Source organism: Podarcis pityusensis (genome assembly GCF_964106645.2).
Source record: "Podarcis pityusensis genome assembly, chromosome: 2".
NCBI classification, from domain to species: Eukaryota; Metazoa; Chordata; class Lepidosauria; order Squamata; family Lacertidae; genus Podarcis; species Podarcis pityusensis.
This window is the reverse complement of record NC_138029.1, coordinates 45,009,167-45,029,163: the sequence shown is the minus strand read 5'-3', so window position 1 is coordinate 45,029,163 and position 19,997 is coordinate 45,009,167. Positions and strand designations below refer to the sequence as shown.

Here is a 19,997-nt window from a genome sequence, read left to right as displayed (position 1 = left end):
GCGGACGGTCCAGGAATCAGTGTGTTTTTACATGAGTAGAATGTGTGCTTTTATTTGAAATGCATCTCTGGGTTATTTGTGGGGCATAGGAATTCGTTCTCCCCCCCCCCCCAAAATATAGTCCATCCCACCACATGGTCTGAGGGACAGTGGGTCAGCCCACAGCTGAAAAAGGTTGCTGACCCCTGGTGTAGACAATACTGAGCTAGATGGGTCAAGAGTCTAACTTAATATATAAGGCAGCTTCCTCTGGTTCCTTATGATATGAGAGCAATAGCCCTCTCCTGCTTGTAATCCCCAGCAACTGATATTCAGAAGCATAATTTATTCCAGTACTGGGGGTAGCAAACAGCCATAATGACTTGTAGCCATTGATAGCCCCATCCTCCACAAATTTCTCTAATCCTCTTTTAAATCTGACCAAGTTTATTGCCATCCTCAAATCAAGTAGAAGTGAATTCCATAGTTAAGCTACATACCGTGCAAAGAGATACTCTTTTTTTGGGTCTGTCCTGAATCTACCATAGTTCAGCTTATTTTAGTGCAAAATGTGGCAACAAAATTGGACAGGCATTCTGGGCAAATTGTGTTTTGAAAGCAGGGGTCACAAAAATTATGGGGCAAGTGTATGATCGTGTGTGGACAATCATCTCGCTTTCAGGCCGAGGGAGCTGGCGTTTGTCCACAAACAGCTTTCCAGGTCATGTGGCCAGCATGACTAAACCATTTCTGGCACAACGGAACACTGTGATGGAAGCCAGAGCGCACGGAAACGGCGTTTACCTTCCTGCCACAGCAGTACCTATTTTTCTACTTGCGCTGGTATGCTTTTGAACTGCTAGGTTGGCAGAAGCTTGGACAGAGCAACGGGAGCTCAGGCTGATTTGAACTGCCGATCTTCCGACCAGCAAGCCCAAGAGGCTCAGTGGTTTAGACCACAGCACCACCCACGTCCCTGCTGAGTAACCACAACTAGGACACACAAATTTGTGACTTGGAAAGGTAGCTTCCTAGCCTTAGGGCAGGGCAGGATTTCTTTGTAGGCTTGAGCTGTGTGTCGCTCCTTTTAGAAATCAATCACATAGTGAAAGCTTATTATTTTCAATAAATATACTGCTGACTGAGCAAGTGGGTTTACTTTGACCCACTTTCATGCATTTCTCACTTTCCAATAACAACTGAATTTATGTCCCAAAGCTGAGAAAAACTCCGTCCACTGTGGAGAGGAGTGTCTTGTAGAGTAGCAAAGCCCTTCCTTCCGTCCTCTCTCTCCAGTAATCCAGTGGAACTGAATGGCAGTAAATACAGATGAATGGGAACCTGAAATACTTCCACACTACATAATCCGCACTCATGTGGAACACATTTCCAGGACATGTATGATCACCATGAATTAAAAAACAAAACAAAACAGGATTAAACAAAATTATGGAGCGCAACTCTCAGTCTCTAAACTGAGCCTCTGTATTCAGGAATAGTATACCGCTCTTGAGTGGAAGCTGGAAGCAAATCACAAGGACCGGTTATCTCTTCCCTGGCCTGTTTGTGAGCGTGTTGAGGAGAAGGCACGAACTGTGGGTCTTCTAAACATTCCACGGGGAAAGTCACCATCAGTTTGCCCTGCCGCGTGCCTAGCCGCTCAGTGTGGCTAGACGGCCGGTTGCTTTCCCCGTACAGCGCCTTGCACCTTCCTCTGATGCGCTGCAAATGCGACCTAAGCCTCTGCAGCAGTGGCCGGGAGAGCAGGCGACCCTCTTGCCCGGCTGGCCCCGCTCTCCTCCCGCATCTCCCTCTGGGCGGTCCCGCTCTTTCCCCCCCAGCAGACCCGAGGGCTGGCTGGCGTCCTGCGCACCTTGGGGGGGGGGGGAGAGAGCGAGCGAGAGGACCCGCGTTATTTGCTGCAGCAGCGGCAAGAGGAAGCAGCGACTCGTCAGCTCCATTTCTCCAGAGCAGCGCGTGGTGGAGACAGCCACTGCGCCGCCAGCTCGCTCCAGAGTCCTCCCGATCCGGGATCGGGGCACGCTTGCCTGAAGCCGCCAGACTAGCCGATCCGGACAGCCCTCGTCCTGCAACGCCTCTGCCGACTGCAGCCTCGCCGCTTGCAGGTAGGCGTCTTCCCCAAGCCCCAGCCGTGCACAGCAATGTTGCTGCGGCTGCAGCCTGTCTGCAGGCGGGATGCTCAGAGACGCGGGGTGAAAAGCGGGTCAGAGGCAGTGGCCCCGGCCACGCGTCTTCTTGCAGACAAAACAAGGCGATGGTGAGTGGGCGCCTCGGGACACCCTCGGGGCAATAAGGAATCACTTCTGTCTCGGAGTAAGGAACCTCCCGACGCGCTTCAGCCTTATACTCCCCTTGCAATCCGGGTGAATTAAATTGATTTCACTCCCGCGCCTTTTGTGATTGCAACACGAGGGAGGGGAGAGGGTTAATTGGTGTTTGGGGGTTGTGAGGATAGAAACGGGTGCAGCTTCTTCCGCGGCATTATTCCGGAGTAGAAGGACGGGATATTTCCCCTTAGCCTCAGGAGACGTGAGAGATTTCAGGGAACAGAAAACGAGAAGCTCTTGTTTTTGTTTTTCGTCGTTGCGTACCAGGCGTCTTGTTTTTAACTCTGCCGGGCTCCGGTTCAACTTGTTCGCATTTTGGGTAGCGGGACTGGGGAAAAGATCGCCGTCGCAGAGTCCACGGTTTTCCTTTATGGTCATTGTAGCCAAGGTTAGGAGGGGTGCTCATGGGTGTAATAGTCCTTCAATAGGAAAACACACAGAGAAAGAGATTCGCTAGTATTTGTAACGTGTGAATGCTGTTGTGCAGTAGTTCCATCATTTGGCATATAGAGTACTACTAAAGTAGGATCCAACTATTAATTGTATCTGCAGCTTTTAGTGAATTGATTAGCTTAACTGAGTATACACCTCTTGATCAACCAATTAATTGATTTAAAAAAAACCAAAAACCCATGCTATTGTAAATTGAGGTCTGCACCTTTTTAAGCCTAGGTTTGTATTAGCTTTACCCCTCAAAACTCTCCTCTATTGCTCTTGTGGAACTACACTAGGGTTGGATAAAAGAGGATGCTTCTGCAATTATGTGAATTGAGAAGAGCGGTTCTGGAGGGGTTGGGGCATACCTAAAAATTACGTAACTCTTTGGTGACCTGGCCCCTCCTTCAACACACTGGGTGCCTGCTGTCACTCCGATACCTAGCCACCTGAAGACAGACTCTTGGAGTGTGTTCATTATTTGAACCATTTTGTTGAACAGCATAATCACAAGATACAGATGGACAGGTGTCTCCCTGTTTTTAGTTGCAAAGAATAAGAGTAACAAGGAGAATTCTGCAATCCATATTTGGGCAGGACCTTTATTTAGCCAACCAATGCCAGAAAATAGTGTGCAAACTTTCAAGTTCTGCAGAATTTCTCATCAGGCTAGAAGATGGTGAGCAATGCAAATGAGGGGAAGAGGAAGAAGAAATGGCTGTGGGTGAAGTGTCTTAAACTAGATGCAAATCCATGGCTTCTTCTCCACCAGTCATTTTTCACTCCCTTCTGTATTTATCATCAAGCCTGATTAGGAGTTCTGGAGAATTCAAGAGTTTGCATACTATTCTGCCATACCTTGGTTGACCTAATAAAGGCATTGCTCTAATATGGATTGTGGAATTTTCTTTGTGGGACATCTTGTTTTCTGTTAGAATCAGCACAATTTCATTTTATTGGATCAATTTCTGATCATGTCAGTAGTGTGCAAGCTTTTTCAAGTAGCATTGAGTTCTTAATTCATTCTGCATATTCACATATTCTTACAAACAGTTGGTTCACTCACAGGGCAAGCCATTATTTGTCTACACAGAAGTATGTCCCTTTGAGTTATTTTCTATGTACCACACACAAATATTTACCAGTATGTATATAGGAATAGAGCTGTGGTTTCCTGATGCATTGATACATACAATTTGAAAGGGTATGTACTGCAGTCACATTTTTTTGACTGAGTATACACATGTGAAGCTGTCTTGAGTGAGAATAAAACATCATACCCTTAAAAAGATACTGGGTTTTATGCTGGGATGAAGGCAGTTGAGAGTCAAGTCTGAAAGCCTGCCCCATAATCCTAAATATTTATGGAATTATTCTGGTTACCCAATATGCAGGAAAGCCAGGGCTGTATTCTGATACTAAAAGTGGGTTCTGGAGTTGAGTCTCAGCTGAAGTTGAGCCCTGTCTTCTCCTTTCCAAAGCTGTGGATAGAACTCACTGAGGTCTAGTTAATTTTGTTTTGTTTTGTAAAAGGCTAGTGGTAATTTGTTCCCAGTACACTCCATAAAGAGAAGAATTTTAGACTCATAGGATTGTAGAGTTGGAAGGGACCCTGAGGATCATCTAGACCTAGTGCCGGATTTACGTATAAGCTAAACAAGCTATAGCTTAGGGCCCCACTCTCTTGGGGGGCCCCAAAAAATGTAAACAAAAAAACTGGATGTACATTTCCAAAATATAAGAGAAATTCAACAATTACTTTGATAAAATACATATTTTGTTATGTGCAAATGGCTTTAGGTCCATAAATTTCCATATAGCATATATTCAACACAAAAACCAGCGACAATTTGTTGTTGACAAAGGACAGTTGGACATATAAAGCGCTCCATTACCTTCAGTAGCTTAGGGCCTCATCAAACATAAATCCGGCCCTGTCTAGACCAACCTTCTGCAATGCAGGAATATGCAACTGTCTCATATGGGGATCGAACCTGCAACTCTGGCATTATCAGCACCACCAACTAAGAGTCTCATGCTATTATTTTTGAGATGTGTGTACTAGGTGATTTTATACATAGCAGTTGCATTCTTCTGCTCTACAGACTAGTACTAATTATGGCAGGGAGGGAAGGACAGGAAGCTACTTTCTTTGGGGCCTGTCCCTAATCTGCTAGGATTGAGGCCACCAGTATTTTCCAGGCAGCTAGCCAGAGAATCACAAGGATAAAACAGAGTGAGGCCATCTGAAAGTCACCATTCAATGTCAGTCAATTAACACTGGATGAGACCTTTATGCTGAAGGATTCACTAAGTGTTCAGGAGTCTAACACAAAATTGGGCTGGGGTTTCTAGAACAGAGCTTAAGAAAGGCAGAGGCTTTGGGCCAATGGACACAATGTTGACATAGACCTGAAATAACTACCTTCAGATCGATGACCTGCTAAACAAAATAAATATTGCACATTATAGGTGTTGTTAATTTATATTTTACGGAGCGAGGCTCATCGGGCAGGCTCTGAGCAGGGAGATGAATGGACACTATAAATACAATCTGCAAGAAATGAGCAAAGCTCTCTTTGAAGCTACCAAGTTCATCTGAGATGGTTCCATACTAATGCATTTTCTCTGAAATTGACATCACTTATTTTCATAGTTATCACACAGAATCCAGATGACGTTGCTGCCAGACTGTTGTGTTCCAGGCCTTCTCCCATCTTCTTTGTGTTACTGCCCCCCCCCCAGGTGCACCCCACTCCTAACAAATTCCAATGCAATTTCAGCTCCCGACTTTCAAATGTGAACTTGCAAGATATTACGGTGTAAGATATTATGGATGAACCTTGTGGAAGCAGCAGTCAGTGATGAGACAGCTGGTGAAACCTTCCTATGTTACTTGCCACCATTACTAGTCTTGCCCCCACAGAGCACTTTTGCAAAAGTTAACATTCCACAGTTATCTGCTTGGGAAAGAGAATAGATAATGTGATTTGTCCTCCTCCCACACTCCTCTCCCATCTCTGCCAAACAGCTTATCAGTGGTGTTTTTTGCTTAAACAGAGATATTAATCTGCCACCGTTTCATATTTTGCAATACAATTTCTTCTTCCCATTCCTTTTCCACAGCTTGCATTTGAGTTTTTCTTCATTTTTTAAAAAGCGTCTTTTTTTGTGGTAAAGTGCCAGTGCACTAATAAAACTTAAAACACGTTATTGAGAAAATGTTCACACTTGCTTGTTCAATTTTTGCTTGATTTTTCCAATGGTTCGTGCAGTAACATGCTGCCCACTTTTGCCTTTGTTATGGGAATGGGCTTTGCAGGATGAGGGGTGATATGGCGTTTGATTATGAGTGCTGTGTGGAACCCTGAGGTGGATCTGCTTCCAGCTGATCCAAAATGCTTCATTAACACTAAAGAACCTTTGTAGTGTAGCACTAAGGAGTATATGTAGCTTCTTTTATTTTGCCACCGCAAAATAACATTAACTCGGTTCCAATGAGTTCCGGCTGAAATCTGAGTGAAATGTTTTCTTATTAGAACTACAGATGAACCTTTCCAGATGAACAAGATTTTAAATTCTGCTTGATTGGCACTTTGTGGGGTTTTTTAGGGCAGGGATGGGGTATGTGTTACCCTCTAGATAATGTTGGACTCTAATTCCGATCAGTTCCAGCCAGCATGGCCAACAGTCAGGGATGATGGGAGTTGTAGTCCAACATTATCCAGAGGGCGATCCCTGCCTTAGGGGCTTGAAGGAATATGTGCAGAGTTTAATGCAACACTGTTTTGACTAGTTTTTTCTGGGAATATGACCTTTGCATGTCAGGAATTCTCCCCCTTAAAAAAGAAAATGGAAAAATTGCACACGTGCTCCCCACATTTGGACACAGGTGAGACTACACTGATGGAGCCACTCTGTTGGGGAAAATGTTGACTGTGTGAACTGGGGCAATGGTTTATCTGATCTGCAAGCAAAGAGAAGAGAATACACCCTGCAGCCTCCAGCTATTTGGACAGGCCTGTTAGGATAACATAAAACGGGAACATTGATTCACTTGACCGTTTTGTGCAGAAGAAGATACAAAAAAGACACTTACCTGGAGAGTGGAGTTCTGTGTTCATTTTGTTTACTTATTAATATTCCTTATTATTTGTTTTGCATTACTGTGAGTTTTTGAAACTAACTAGATAACTAACTAAATATAAACATTTTAAAAACCAAAAATGTTAAGTAAAACTGCAGAGCAAAGCAAAATCATATGAGTTTGAAGAATATTGGGTGATAACTAAGATTTGATATTGGATTCGGCTTACAAGCCTGAGAGAATAAAGTGAATTTAGTCCTAGAGACCATGTTACATAACGACTGGGCCATTTCTCTTTACCCTTCTATATAAATGTAATTTCCCCACCCCTCAGAAACCTGCAACATGCATGAGGGAAGACTTTACCTGTCCCAGACTAGAGGCATTAAGGAGCATAGCTCCATTGATTGGTCCCAAATTGATTTTGAGAGGAAGGTCTGCTGTCAAATTTCACTTGGCTACCTGCCTCCCAGGACCCAAGGTGACTCCCTCCTCTAGGGACCAGATGATTTAGTCCTGCATCTTGCTTCATATTGTTGCAAATGAGGCCGCATCACTGAAATTAGACACAGCAAAGGAAAAGGAGGGGTGTCACCTTGCCCTGAAAGTACTTTCTGTGGTGAGATTTTGCCCTCTATTACATTTTGCTCAAAGGCACAGCAGTGAAGGCAGCCGTGTGCCTGGATCAAACGCATTTCACTCTCCAGCATTTCCTTCCCTAATAGAAATCCAATATCTTCCCTTGCATTGCCAGGATTCTTTGCACCCACAATAAAAAATAAGGTCCTCCATTCTTATTGTTTAGAGGGGATTAAACCCCCCTCTTAGTGGCTACAATGCTGGGACTGTAGGAAGCACAAGAGAGATTTGAGGGAGGGGTCTGGAAGGTTTGTTTTTGAAGCCAAATCTGAAGGACAACAACAACTTTTTATTTATACCCCGCACATCTGGCTGGGTTGCCCCAGCAACTCTGGCCAGCTTACTAAATACACACCCACCCACCCACCCCAGACTATGCAGGGAGTTAGAAGCCAGGACTGATGTGCTCATTCTACCAACCATTAAAGCATCTTCCTTTCAATCCCTTCACTTTTTCTTAGTCTGTAATACAGCCTTCCCCCAACCTGGTAACCTCCAGATGTTTTTTTGGACTCCAACTCCCATAATCCCCAGCCAGCATGGTCAATGGACAGAGATGATGGGGATTGTCGTCCAACATCAACTGGAGGACACCAGATGGGGTAAAGCTGGACTACCCTATAAAGCAATCTGACCTAGCTTCTATAAGCTTCTATAAGCTTCCATACACTTATCTACCCACCTACCCTTTGTCTAGATTACTGTACCAGTTCCAGGCAGCCAGCCAAGCTGGTTCCACAGTAGTGATGTAGGGTAGCCAGGCCTCACTGATGCTCACAATTAGTGCCAAGCTTATTGAGTTACCCTAGTTCTTTCCAACCTTCTCTCTCTCTCTCTCTCCTGAGCTGCTAATGACCTTTTTGTTCTTGCTGGTGTAGGAGCATTCAAGCTTCTGAGCTGCACAGGATCCTTCATGGGAATGGAAAGGTCCAGTGCATTCTGGAGGAGGTGGAATAGCCAAAGTGGAAGAGATGTCATGTGAAAAGCTAGGGTTGCCCACTCCCATTCTGAAGAAAAAAGCAACTGTGGAGTCCTGATCTGGAATGTGCTCTCTGATCCAGATTGGGGCCTCCTGACACTTTTCTGCTGAAAATGAGTCAAGAGGGCTTGCTTTTCTGTACATGTGCATGCACACACACATACACACAGAGGGACCTTGTCCTGATTGGAATAATATCCTGGATCAGGGCCCCAAAGCTGCTTTTTCTCCAAGCTAACAGTATATTCACATTAGCAGCTTAAAATGCAGAAAGGTAACCTTCTGCTAAATTTCCCAGCTGCATTTACACAGTTCTGCTCTCCTCCAAAAGGGGATGGAGATGTCTTAACCCAGCACGCATGGCCTTGATGGTTTCCCTGCCCCTGCAACTCCCCAGGAAACTCCAACTCGTGAAATTCAACTGCACATTTGTGATGGCTGTTAGGGTATATTCTCATTACCGTTTACCATTTCCTACTTGGATTAAAGTTTGTTTGAGGAAAACGTATCAAATGGCAGTGTTGGTGAAGCAACTACAGGATCGATATGGATTGTGGCTATCGTCATGTGAAAACAGCTTCGGGAAACTAGGGGCAGGAGTCAGTGGTAATGTGAACATACCCTCAAAGTGGCCAGTTTAAGCTTGTTTAAACACATGACATTCCTGTGAGGCTTGGTTCTTAAATACGGGCTTGGTGTGCAGCAATTAAATATGGAGATTTGTCATCTACTAATTGCTGCAGACTGAGCCACTGAGAAAGGCTGGCTGAGAACTTTTGACACCCTTATAATACAAATCTTACCTGTCTGCAGGTGCATTCTAACTCCCCCCCCGCCCCGGTACTCTTCTTGGTTATAAATAGGAATATTGGTATACAGATTTGCAAATTGTTACATGATTGATATGGATCAATCAATTCCTGTTTCATGTGGAGGGGGGAGGTTTCAGCCGGAACTCGCCGGAACTCAGTTCCAGCACCTCTCAGGTGGGCACCATTGCATTATAAGAGAACAAAGGAGGCGTTCATGGTGAGTTCCCACACCTCTTTTTCTAGAAAAATAGCACTGGTTTCATGAATGAAGCCCTAAGTTTAATCAGGGAGCGTAGGAGCTGCTTGTGTTTCTCAGGCTAGAGTTGACCCTAAACTGAGGTGTTGGAAGAGTTGCCTGCAGCTGGCTTGCCTTGAATTACCTGTGGTGATGGGGAGATAAGAGCAGTTGCTGGACATTTTCCCCTCACTCGAGTCAAACAATGAACAAAGGGAAGGGTCCAACTCTACAGTGGATTATCAAAGCAGACAGGTGGGGAAATAAGGACATTGTTGGAGTGGAACAGAGATGAAAGCATGCTATGCATAGGAACACACTGGGGAGAGGGGAGCTAGGACTAGGTGGGAGTCCATTTTGTGTAATCTAACTGGCATGCTTCAAGGCGGCAGTGAAGCTATGCAATCCAAACTGATTTAGTAATCCTTTCCCTTCCTCTTTTTTCAGGTAGTCAAAATGAGCAGCGGTGGTGGCACTGTCTGGATAATGGGTATAGCTTGGGCACTGGTCGTGTCATGGACCAGTGCTACAGGCATGGAGGTTCGCTGCTTGCCTGGAGGAAAACACAAAGCCAGCCCAAGCCCAGAAGGACAGCTTGGCATTTGCCAGATCTATGCAGAAAGTGAGTATTGGTTAAGGGCACGAAGGCAGCAGGAGGGAGAAGCTACAAGGCTTGAAGAGCTTTGGGCAAGCAGGAAGTGGAGCTCTGAAGCCAAGGTTCCTCTCAGCATTTCCCCACAGGTTTGAGGAGAGATGAGCAAACCTCCTTATGGTGGTTGATGAAATAAATGAGATGATCAGATGCAAAGTAGACCTGTACCTTTAACAAGAGTTGGCATAGAAGAGTTGTCTAGAAGCTGGTAATACTTACCTCTGCCCTATATTCTGGGCACTAACCTGTAGGCCTCCAGATGTTATTGGACTCCAGCTCCCATCAGCCTCTGCCAGTATCGCCAATGGTCAGGGAAGGTGGGAGATGAAGTCCAGCAGCATCTAGAGGGCCTGGGCTTCCCCACACCTGACACAGTGTCATCACTTCCTCTAATAGTGAATGAGCGGTCTAGTTAGCCTTGCCCCTAGCCCTATACTAATAGCTGCATCTAAACATGTAATGGGAAAGTTTGACCCATTGATTCAGTGGCATTTTATTCCACATGGGATTGTTTTATTTTTCTTTTAAAAAACACACAATCTCAGACAAGGGAAATTGAGTTAACCTTTATATTGTCCTATAAAGGGTGGTCTTGCTTTAATTTAGTATAGGAATTTACCAGCTTGATATTTTGTCTTGTACTAATAAGGTCATATTTTGCATAATACAGTGCTGTCAATCAATCACAAAAATACACGAAGAAAGCTGAAATAGCAGCCCCCAGCTAACTATGTTCAAGGAAATCAATGTTGTATGATTATTTTACTATATAACAAAAATGTCTATGCAAACACATTTGATATGGACCATCAATTTTTTACCTCAAAAATCTTGGGAATACTGCTACCAGGCAGAACTTACACATGACTCTGCTGAACAAAAGAGCCATATGATGGCCCTTCAACTTCATGTTCCTCAAATCTTTCACTTCAGAGTCCAGGACCTGGACTTTCTCTTGGTTCAGGACCGTATCTGAGGAGGGCAATGCTCCAGACAAACAGATCAAAAGATTCACTTTTTTAAAGTTAACAGATCTTTCTTGTACATTTTCAGCCTCGGTTGTTTTTCAAGAAAAGAGGAAGGCTAGTGAGAATAATATGTACTGTATTTCATTTTGAGGCTGCAATGATCTCATAGCCCTGGCTGATCAAAATTTAACGTGTGTGAGTAGCATGCACTGCTATGCACAGGGTGCAAAGGAACTCAGCAGAGACAACCCCTGGTGCCTGGGGGAAACTTTGGAGGGTTGTACACAGAGGCCACAGAGACTGTAGGGAGCGGGTGGGGAATGGGACATGGGTATAGGAGTATAGGGTTCTTATCATGCCCAGAATACCTGCTAGGGAATTTATGTATGCATTGGCTCATCACATGGTAACTGGTGGCAATTTGCATACTTCCAGCTTGTTAGGCAATACCTGCAGCTGTTGCAATCAGACTGCAACATGCAGGGTTGCCGGAATGACAACTGGTTCATCTCAGCACAAAGGAAAGGGGCTGCTGACAGAAGGATTCTTTTCCCACAGATGCCTGTTGCTCACCGGAGGTCACCCAGGACCTTTCCAAAGCCAATGACATCTACTGGAACCGCTGTGGGAGCCTTAGCAGCAGGTCAGACAGAGAGGCAGCCATGCCTACTCCAGTCATGTGTGTGTGTGTGTGTGTGTGTGTGTTTGTGTGTGTTTCCTTTCCTACAAGCTGGGCCTACCAAGAGGTGGGAGTTCCTGCTAAAACTAGTCTTGGAAGTTACCAGACAACTGGGATGGGGAAGACCTGCTCCTTGGCATAACATTTCTTCACATTTTTTTTATTAAATCCCTCCCCTGTGGGTAGCCCTTTGCCTGCCATTTTAGGCCTGCTCTGCCATCTTTATGCCCTAGTGCTTCTTTCTCCTATGCAGGTGTGAGGGCTATCTACAGCAGCTGGAATGTTTTTACCGTTGCTCCCCCATCGCTGCCCAGTGGCCTCATCCTCAGCGTCCCACAGCTGTGCTGGCTGTGCCCCTCTGCCAGAGTTTCTGTGACCAATGGTGAGTGAAGTCTCCTTGTCCCAACTGGGGAAGGAGGGGACCCTGTAGGAGATGAAGAAACAGGGAAAGAGCATCGTCTCCTGGAGATACCAGAAGAGGAGAAAGTCATCACATTGCTGGTGTCCTGTTTAAATGAAATGCCCTGCCATTTTAAGACAGACAAGCAGTGAAAGGCATACCGGGTTGTTGTTGTTTTGCACTTAAAAGGCCCTTTATAAGTCATTTCCCCAAAGAAATTCAACAAGCTCGGGGACACTGTATCTATGACACCTGCATCTCGCTTTTGGCACACCCAGTTCAATTTTGGAATAAATCAGCTGGATGTGGGGAAGCTGAGTCAAGTGTAGGAGCTAACCTGGATATTGAGGGAAATCCACAAGCTTTTTAAAGGGTATCTCCACCCAACACAAACATACTTCCATTTCTTGGGCCTCAGGCAGTGGACTGGTGGAAATAAATGTATGTAATTCTATTGGCAAAAAATGTTGAATTGGGTAAAGGTGGGGAAAAGGAGGAAGTGCTTAGTGAGTATTGACCCTCCATTGGGACTGAAAAAGATAGAGAAACTTGGGTTCATATCTCCATAAAACTTAGTCATGAAACTAACAGAGTGACTTTGAGCTGGGGATTGTTATTCAGCCTAATATACCTCACAGGGTTGTCTGTCGTAAGGATCAAAATGGTGTGTGGACCTTGTGCACCAACTTGAGCTCCTTGGAGGTCTGATATAACAAAAATAAAAGGTCTGGTCTGATATAATAAAAATGGTCTGATATAATAACAATTAAAGTTCAACTGCTTTCCTAATTGCCACACCTTCTTATCACCTCAGGTATGATGCTTGCAAGGAAGACCTGACGTGTGCTCGCAACTGGCTCACTGACTGGCATTGGGGCCCTGAGGGAAACAACTGCAGCCAGGACTGCCTGTCGTATGGCCAGGTGAGGACACTAAAAGCCCCCAGATGGATGCAGCCCTCAGCCCCAGAAATCACATGAGTCATGAAGAGATGCCTGTACTGAGTCATGTTTGGGAAAAGCAGTTATTGGAGGAGAAAGAGGAATTACACCATTCCTAGGAGGCCTCAGCTTTAGCACAAACCAAGCCAAGTCTTTCACTATTCCTGAAATCACATAAATTACGTGAAAGGGCTTTGTCAACAACTTAAGGTCTTTATTTCAACTTGTGATGCCTTTTTAGAATAAGGTTCCCACTCTTCAAGGGGGAAAAGCTTGAAAGTGAATGTGCCTCCAACTTTAGGTGGGAATTGTTGGAGTTTGTATTCTTCTCTTAAAACAAATAGACCTAGCTTATGTGACTACTCACTCATGGTTCATCTTTTCAAGGACCACTGTTCCACAGAGGGATGGTAATCTGAATTGATGTTAGGCTGGGACATTTTCAGAACTATTGTAGGAGCCATGAGTAAAAATGCTGTCATAATATGCTCTTTGGCATTTTTTAAAACTGTTGTGCCACCAGCATTCTCTGTCAGAAACTGCAAGTCAAAGACAAAGAAAATGCCTGAAGTGATCAGTGGTTTTAATATTTCTTTGTAGCTGCCTCTGTATTGCCAGTTACACAATGAGGAATTGTTTCCCACAAGCTTAGCTGAATAGGCAAGGGGTTTCCTCCCATCTCTTAAAACCAGGTGACAGACATCAAGAGAGCACAGTGCTTCCCAAATACCCAACTTTATCTCTCATCATGAGGACTAAAAGCCTAATTGTTGGAGGAGGGAATTGTTTGTACTCTCAATGTTAGCAAGAGGCCAGAGACTTCAAATGTCTTAAGGTCAATCCGATAGTAAATGCTCCAACATCTCCAAGGTTTAACAAAACAGAAACATCTCCAAGGTTTTCCTTGGATGTACAGGGCACCCAAGGGGCGATCTTGGTCAATGAAGCCTCTTCTGTGTCTTGCTTTAAAAAACCACACACACACACACACACAAAATCCCAGCTGCAGTTCAAAAGGCAGGTGCTACATTACCCCGAAGGTTGGCAGAAATTGAAACCCCTCATATTATCTAACTCTACATGGCATGCTTCAGCCTTTCCACTGGAGGTGAAGCTAATTCCTGCTGACTGCTGGTCGGCTTGCACTGAGACAGTCATTTGAACCTTCGGGCAGCTAGCAGAGTTTGTGTCCAGTGACAGGCAGGCAGGCAGGCAGGCAGAGAGCAACAGCTTGGCAGGATGCCTGTCAGAAGAAATGGGCAGTATATGACTGACAGTGTAATAACGTCAGCACCATACAGCTTGTGCCTTCTTCCCCTGCAGTGTTTGCCCAACAAAGAGGACAGACAGGATTGCTAGTAATGTGTGGTGGCTGCTGCCCTTTTGAATTGGTGGAGCTGTCATTTGAGACCCACTCTCTCCCCAAACTGAGTTTTTTTTACTGTATTTTAGAAAGCAAAATAGTGCATCTAATTGTTATGTACTGAGCTGAATAGGATCCAAAATGCAGCAGTCTGATTGGTCCTAGAAAAATAGGATTCGGAATGCAGCAGTCTGATTGGTCCTAGAACAATAGGATCCAGAATGCAGCAGTCTGATTGGTCCGCAGGAGCCACCCAATCCAACTCCGGGTGGAAGTGAATCCGCAACCTGATTGGCCTACAGGAGAATCCCAGAATTAGCCAATCACATGGGACCCATTGTGTAAATAATGTATATAAAGCAGACATTTTGGGGGAACTTCCATTCCTCACTACTCTGAGCTGAATAAAGAGCATGAAATCCACACTCAACTCCGAGTATATTTCACTAATCATGCGCAGAACACAATGGTATCCCCACAGAAAAATATCAACTATTATCTCAAAGCATCAAAGGATAGGGGGAATGGTGTGCAAGGCCCTGAGCATGCTATCCTGACGAAGTTCTTGTTTAGAAATCAAGCCACATCAAATGGCATAAGCAAGCAGCAGGCCCAGTTAGTCTGCCTTTCTGCCATGTGGTAGCTATTGTGTTGGTCTTTTGGGAGAGGCAGGAGCTAACAAGCAGCCGGGATTCTGTGAAGCAAGCCCCTCTCACCCCATGCGGGAGGGACTGTGCTGGTCACACAGCTCAAGTCATCAAGATACTCACTCTGCTGCAGGCCCCCCCAAATGTTGTCTGTCTTCGGCTTCCTCCAGCCCCAGCCAGCATGGCCAATGGTCAGGGTTCATGGGCACTGGAAGTTCCAACAACGGTCTCTCACCCCCTTTGGGTATCTTGAGTCTGCTGAGTGACAGATTAGTTTGGAAAACTAAAGCAAAACAAGGTAATGCATTTGTCTTTCATATTGTGCTGCTCCTTCTTCTCTTCCCACCCACCCCCTTGCCCAGTGGCGGACCTACATTTGGGGGGCCACTGTCGCCCCCCCCCTTTACAACCAGCAATGAGGTCTGGGTAACCAGTATTCTGTTTTTCAATGGGGTTGTTCCACAACAGATCGCCACACCTTTATGTCGTCTTTGTGGGATGGTTGAAATATAGGCAACAAAAAACTAATCAAATTGAGTCATGTGACTCAAATTGGGTCTACTAGACCCAAAATGTTTAAGCAATGTGGACTGAAGTTGCTTCTGGGGTCCCTCTGGGATGAAGGGCCCTTAAGCTTCATTGGTTTCCTAGTAGATCTGCCCCTGCCCTCACCCCAGATTGGTTTGTTTGGATGATACTCTACCCTTCTGCTCATAAAGACACAGCCACCCCTGCTGAAAGTCTGTTGACATCCCTCTGCCTCGGCCCAGTATACCTGAAGGAGCGTCTCCATCTCCATCATCCGGCCTGGAAACTGAGGTCCAGCTCCAAGGGCTTTATGGCGGTTCCCTCACTGCGAGAAGTGAAGCTACAGCGAACCAGACAGAGGGCCTTCTCGGTAGTGGCGCCCGCCCTGTGAAACACCCTCCCTTCAGATGTCAAGGAAATACAGTGGTACCTCAGGTTACAAATGCTTCGGGTTACAAACTCCGCTAACCTGGAAGTAGTTACCTCGGATTGCGAACTTTGTCCCAGGATGAAAACGGAAATCGGGTGCCAGCAGCATGGCGGCAGCGGGAGGCCCCATTAGCAAAAGTGCACTTCAGGTTAAGAATGGTTTCGGGTTAAGAATGGACCTCTGGAACGAATTAAGTTCATAACCCGAGGTACCACTGTACAGTAAACAACTATCTGACTTTTAGAAGACATCTGAAGGCAGCCCTGTTTAGGGAAGTTTTGAATGTTTGATGTTGTTGCTTTTTTATTATTGTTATTGGTGTTCTGTTGGGAGCTGCCCAGAGTGGCTGGGGAAACCCAGCCAGGTGGGCGGGGTATAAATAATAAATTATTACGATGAGGATTATGATGATGATGATGGAGTGTTGTTCAGACCTTAATTTCTGCACTGAGACTGCTCAGAGCAAGAGCGCTTCACATTCACAGCTCCCCACCTCTCTCTTCCCCTCAGATGTACAAGGATGGCAAAGAGCTCTGCGAAACCATCTGGGATGATTCCTTCGTAGCCAGCACTGATCCTTGTGAGTGCCTGACGCTGACGGCCTCCGACTCAGCCCTCTCTGCCTCTTATTTGCGTCTTGAAGACAGTGACAGCATCGAGGAGCCAGACACCACCAAGGAAGGCATTGAAAGAGGCCACGCCAGCCCTGGAGGGCCCTGCCCAGGCAACCCCCTGCTCCGTCGCCTGCGGAGAAACATGCAGAAGCGCTCAGTCTTCATGGAAGATGTGGAGGGTAGTGGGAGCGGGTTCTGATTGGAGACAGCCAGCCTCCCAGGGGAAAATAACCCCCTCCCCTGTGATTTTCTGAGGCTTGGGGGGATCGCTTGTGATCTATGCAAATCCTTCATGTCCCGTGTCACCATCTTCTTGCCATCCTGTATAGCTCTGTGCAACCTGGGTGTAGCCGTGGCAGAGGAAGCAGGTGTGGCAATTTAGCCGAGCACTCTCATTCCCCATGCCCTAGAAGCAGAGTTTACCCCACCAGAGCACCACCTTCTACTCCCGGTATGCCTGCCTGTGGCCGCTGCTTCCCCTACACACGTCTTGTACATCGAATCATAGAATTGTAGTGCTGGAAGGGACCACAGGGGTCATCTAGTCCAACCCCCTGCAATGCAGGAATCATTTTGCCCAGTGTGGGGCTTGAACCCACAACCATCTAGAACAGCAGGGTTGGAGAGCAGTCAGTGGTGGTTTCTTCACTCTCAACACCCTGCCTTCCCTCCCAATGACTAAAACACCCATTCCCACCCACCCCCAGTGGTCCTCAAATCTGTCTCCTCTAGCACTATGGGGGTGGGAGCGATGTCTGTCTTTCAAAGGCTCTGGCCTGAGAGAGTGAGAGGTTGCATAGACTAAGAATAAATAAGTTAATGAGATCATTCTGGACTGACTATTAACCCCAGCTACTAATAATAAGGCTTTAGGTATGTTTGCCTGTAGAACTGAGCCAAAATGAAATAGCCTTCGCTGTTTGCGCTTGACACAGGCAGCAGAAAAAACCACTACCTAGGAAGTAGGATCTGAGAGTTAAAAGGCTGGCTACAGTTCTGTAGCAAGGAAACTGCAGATCTTTGTAAACCAGTAGCTGCTGCTGCAGTATTAAAATGGCCAGTGCTTCATAGTTAGCTTTAATTTGTATACAACCAAACACAGAAGGGGGAGGAGAAAGAGATTGTGCCACTGATGTGGCTAGATTTAGATTGGTTATCATTGTAATAATTCAATGTGTGTATCATGGAAAAGTTTAAAACATCCATTTTTAAAAATATACAGAGCCTCCAGTCTGAACTGGTGAGTGCCATGTACTACTTTGTCCTAGGCAGAAAAGTAGTTTGTGAACCAAAAAAGAAAAGGGCATCTCATCTTGAGTGGGTGAGTGGACAGAATAGTAAAATCCCTGGAGTTAGAATCTTAGAATTCAGTGCAGGAATCCAGCCCTCAGCCGTCCCTGGGGGGGCTCAAACCACCAACCTCCTGGTTAACAGCCGGTTCTTACCCGTGTCCTCCGTATCTTATACAGCACTCCTTGAATTTCACCACATCAAGCCCTGTATTACCATGTGCAAACTTCCTTTATAATATTGTCCACCTTCTGTCCAAAACAGATCTCGTGTCACAAACATGCACTGCTTTATCAGCTGCCTTGTCATGCTCTTGCTTGTTCACCCCTGTCCATGTTTGTTGCAAACTGCACACTATGTATTGGTTCAAACCTATTACTTGTGGAGAAAATAAACAACAAAAACGACTTGCATGGGTCGGTATTTGTGGAAAGAATCTGTGGGGGAGGACCCCCAGTAGGTATCTCTGCAAAGAACAGACCCTTTCTTAGCTTTCAATACATCAGGCTAAATGGCAAAATGAACTTGGACGAAAAGGGAGAGAGCCCACTTAGACAGAAATTTTCTGTTAATGGCTCAAGCTGCCTGATTTACTTGTTTGGTTTGTGTTTAGAGTATTGTGTATATGGTGTTATGGGTGTTAGTTGCCAAATCACAAGACAATACAGTGGTACCTCAGGTTACATACGCTTCAGGTTACATACGCTTCAGGTTACAGACTCCGCTAACCCAGAAACCTCCGGAACGAATTAAGTACTTAACCTGAGGTACCACTGTACTTGTGATCAGTGAGGACCGCTGGCTTGCTTTCTCCAAAACAAGAGATCTCTTTAGGCACTGTTGCATTTGAACCCTTCCTTGGTTCAGGATTTTATTATGAAAGTACTCATTAGCCTTACTGAGTGCTGCTTACCAAACAACCATCTAACACTGTTAAACAGTGCTGAAGCAAAAGTGACCTGGCCCAAAGGATAGGTGTGGTGGGGAGTCTGTTAGATGAGGATAGTATAATGGGAAAGCAGGTAAGGTAACGCTGAGCTGGAGAGGGATTGGTAAAGAGGCATTTCTTGAGGAAGCTCTTGAAGGAAAAGGAAATTGGCTTGACAGAGTGGAGAGGCTCTTCTTAAGAGAGCAAGCTAAATTAGGCAGGAAGATGGGAGAGAGATGGGTGGATGGAGTTGGAGCTGGCTATAAAGCAGCATGAGGAAATGAGAAGGGGCATGAGAGCCAGAGGAGGGGCACAGCTTTGTTAAAAGCATTTGCTAAAAGAAGTAAGACTCTTCTCCACAGAGGCTGCTTCATCCCTCTGTCAAGCAACAGCAACTGCAAAGTTTTATATTTATTATTATCCCTTTGATTATTCCAAATGTCTCACACGTATTCTCTCAGTAATCTTTGCATCAATGCAGAAAGTAGGTAAATATAATTCCCACAGTACAGTGGTACCTCAGTTTAAGTACTTAATTCGTTCCGGAGGTCCGTTCTTAACCTGAAACTGTTCTTAACCTGAAGCACCACTTTAGCTAATGGGGCCTCCTGCTGCTGCTGCGCCACTGGAGCACAATTTCTGTTCTCATCCTGAAGCAAAGTTCTTAACCTGAAGCACTATTTCTGGGTTAGCGGAGTCTGTAACCTGAAGCGTATGTAACCCGAGGTACCACTGTATAGATAAAGGACTGGCTAAGAGGCCAACTGAAAAGTTAATGACTGAAGAGAGATTTCAGTCAGGGATTTTCCAGGACCCTCACTCTCTCAGCCACTACATTTGTGCACTAGATTGCTATTTAACCATCTAGTCCTGCCCTAAAGCTGAGGAAATTCTCCCACCCCCATTTCTTCCCGACACATGAGAAACACTTGCAGCTAAAGGTGGAACACTGAGGGCACTGGTCAGAATGGACTGAAGTGAATGGAGACAATAGAAAATCCTGATGTGAGGACGTATTACTGACAGCACTTTAATGAAAGCTC

General features: G+C 45.5%; 1 protein-coding gene across 1 annotated transcript; it reads left to right on the top strand.

Annotated features, from left to right (window-relative positions):
• The first annotated feature begins 1,852 nt into the window (after positions 1-1,852).
• Positions 1,853-18,433, top strand: RTBDN (retbindin). The gene is made up of 6 exons (XM_080994286.1): positions 1,853-2,105; positions 9,962-10,136; positions 11,693-11,777; positions 12,067-12,195; positions 13,028-13,136; positions 16,633-18,433. The coding sequence occupies exons 2-6, from the start codon at positions 9,971-9,973 to the stop codon at positions 16,933-16,935; spliced, it is 792 nt and encodes a 263-aa protein (XP_080850412.1). The 5' UTR covers positions 1,853-2,105; positions 9,962-9,970; the 3' UTR covers positions 16,936-18,433.
• The last annotated feature ends 1,564 nt before the right edge of the window (positions 18,434-19,997 follow it).

Excerpts from the sequence above, each read along its gene's own strand:
- RTBDN (XM_080994286.1), top strand. The coding sequence starts at position 9,971 with ATGAGCAGCGGTGGTGGCACTGTCTGGATAATGGGTATAGCTTGGGCA. Across the intron at positions 12,196-13,027 it reads CAGAGTTTCTGTGACCAATG|GTATGATGCTTGCAAGGAAG; the intron begins GTGAGTGAAGTC and ends TTATCACCTCAG. Across the intron at positions 13,137-16,632 it reads ACTGCCTGTCGTATGGCCAG|ATGTACAAGGATGGCAAAGA; the intron begins GTGAGGACACTA and ends TCTTCCCCTCAG.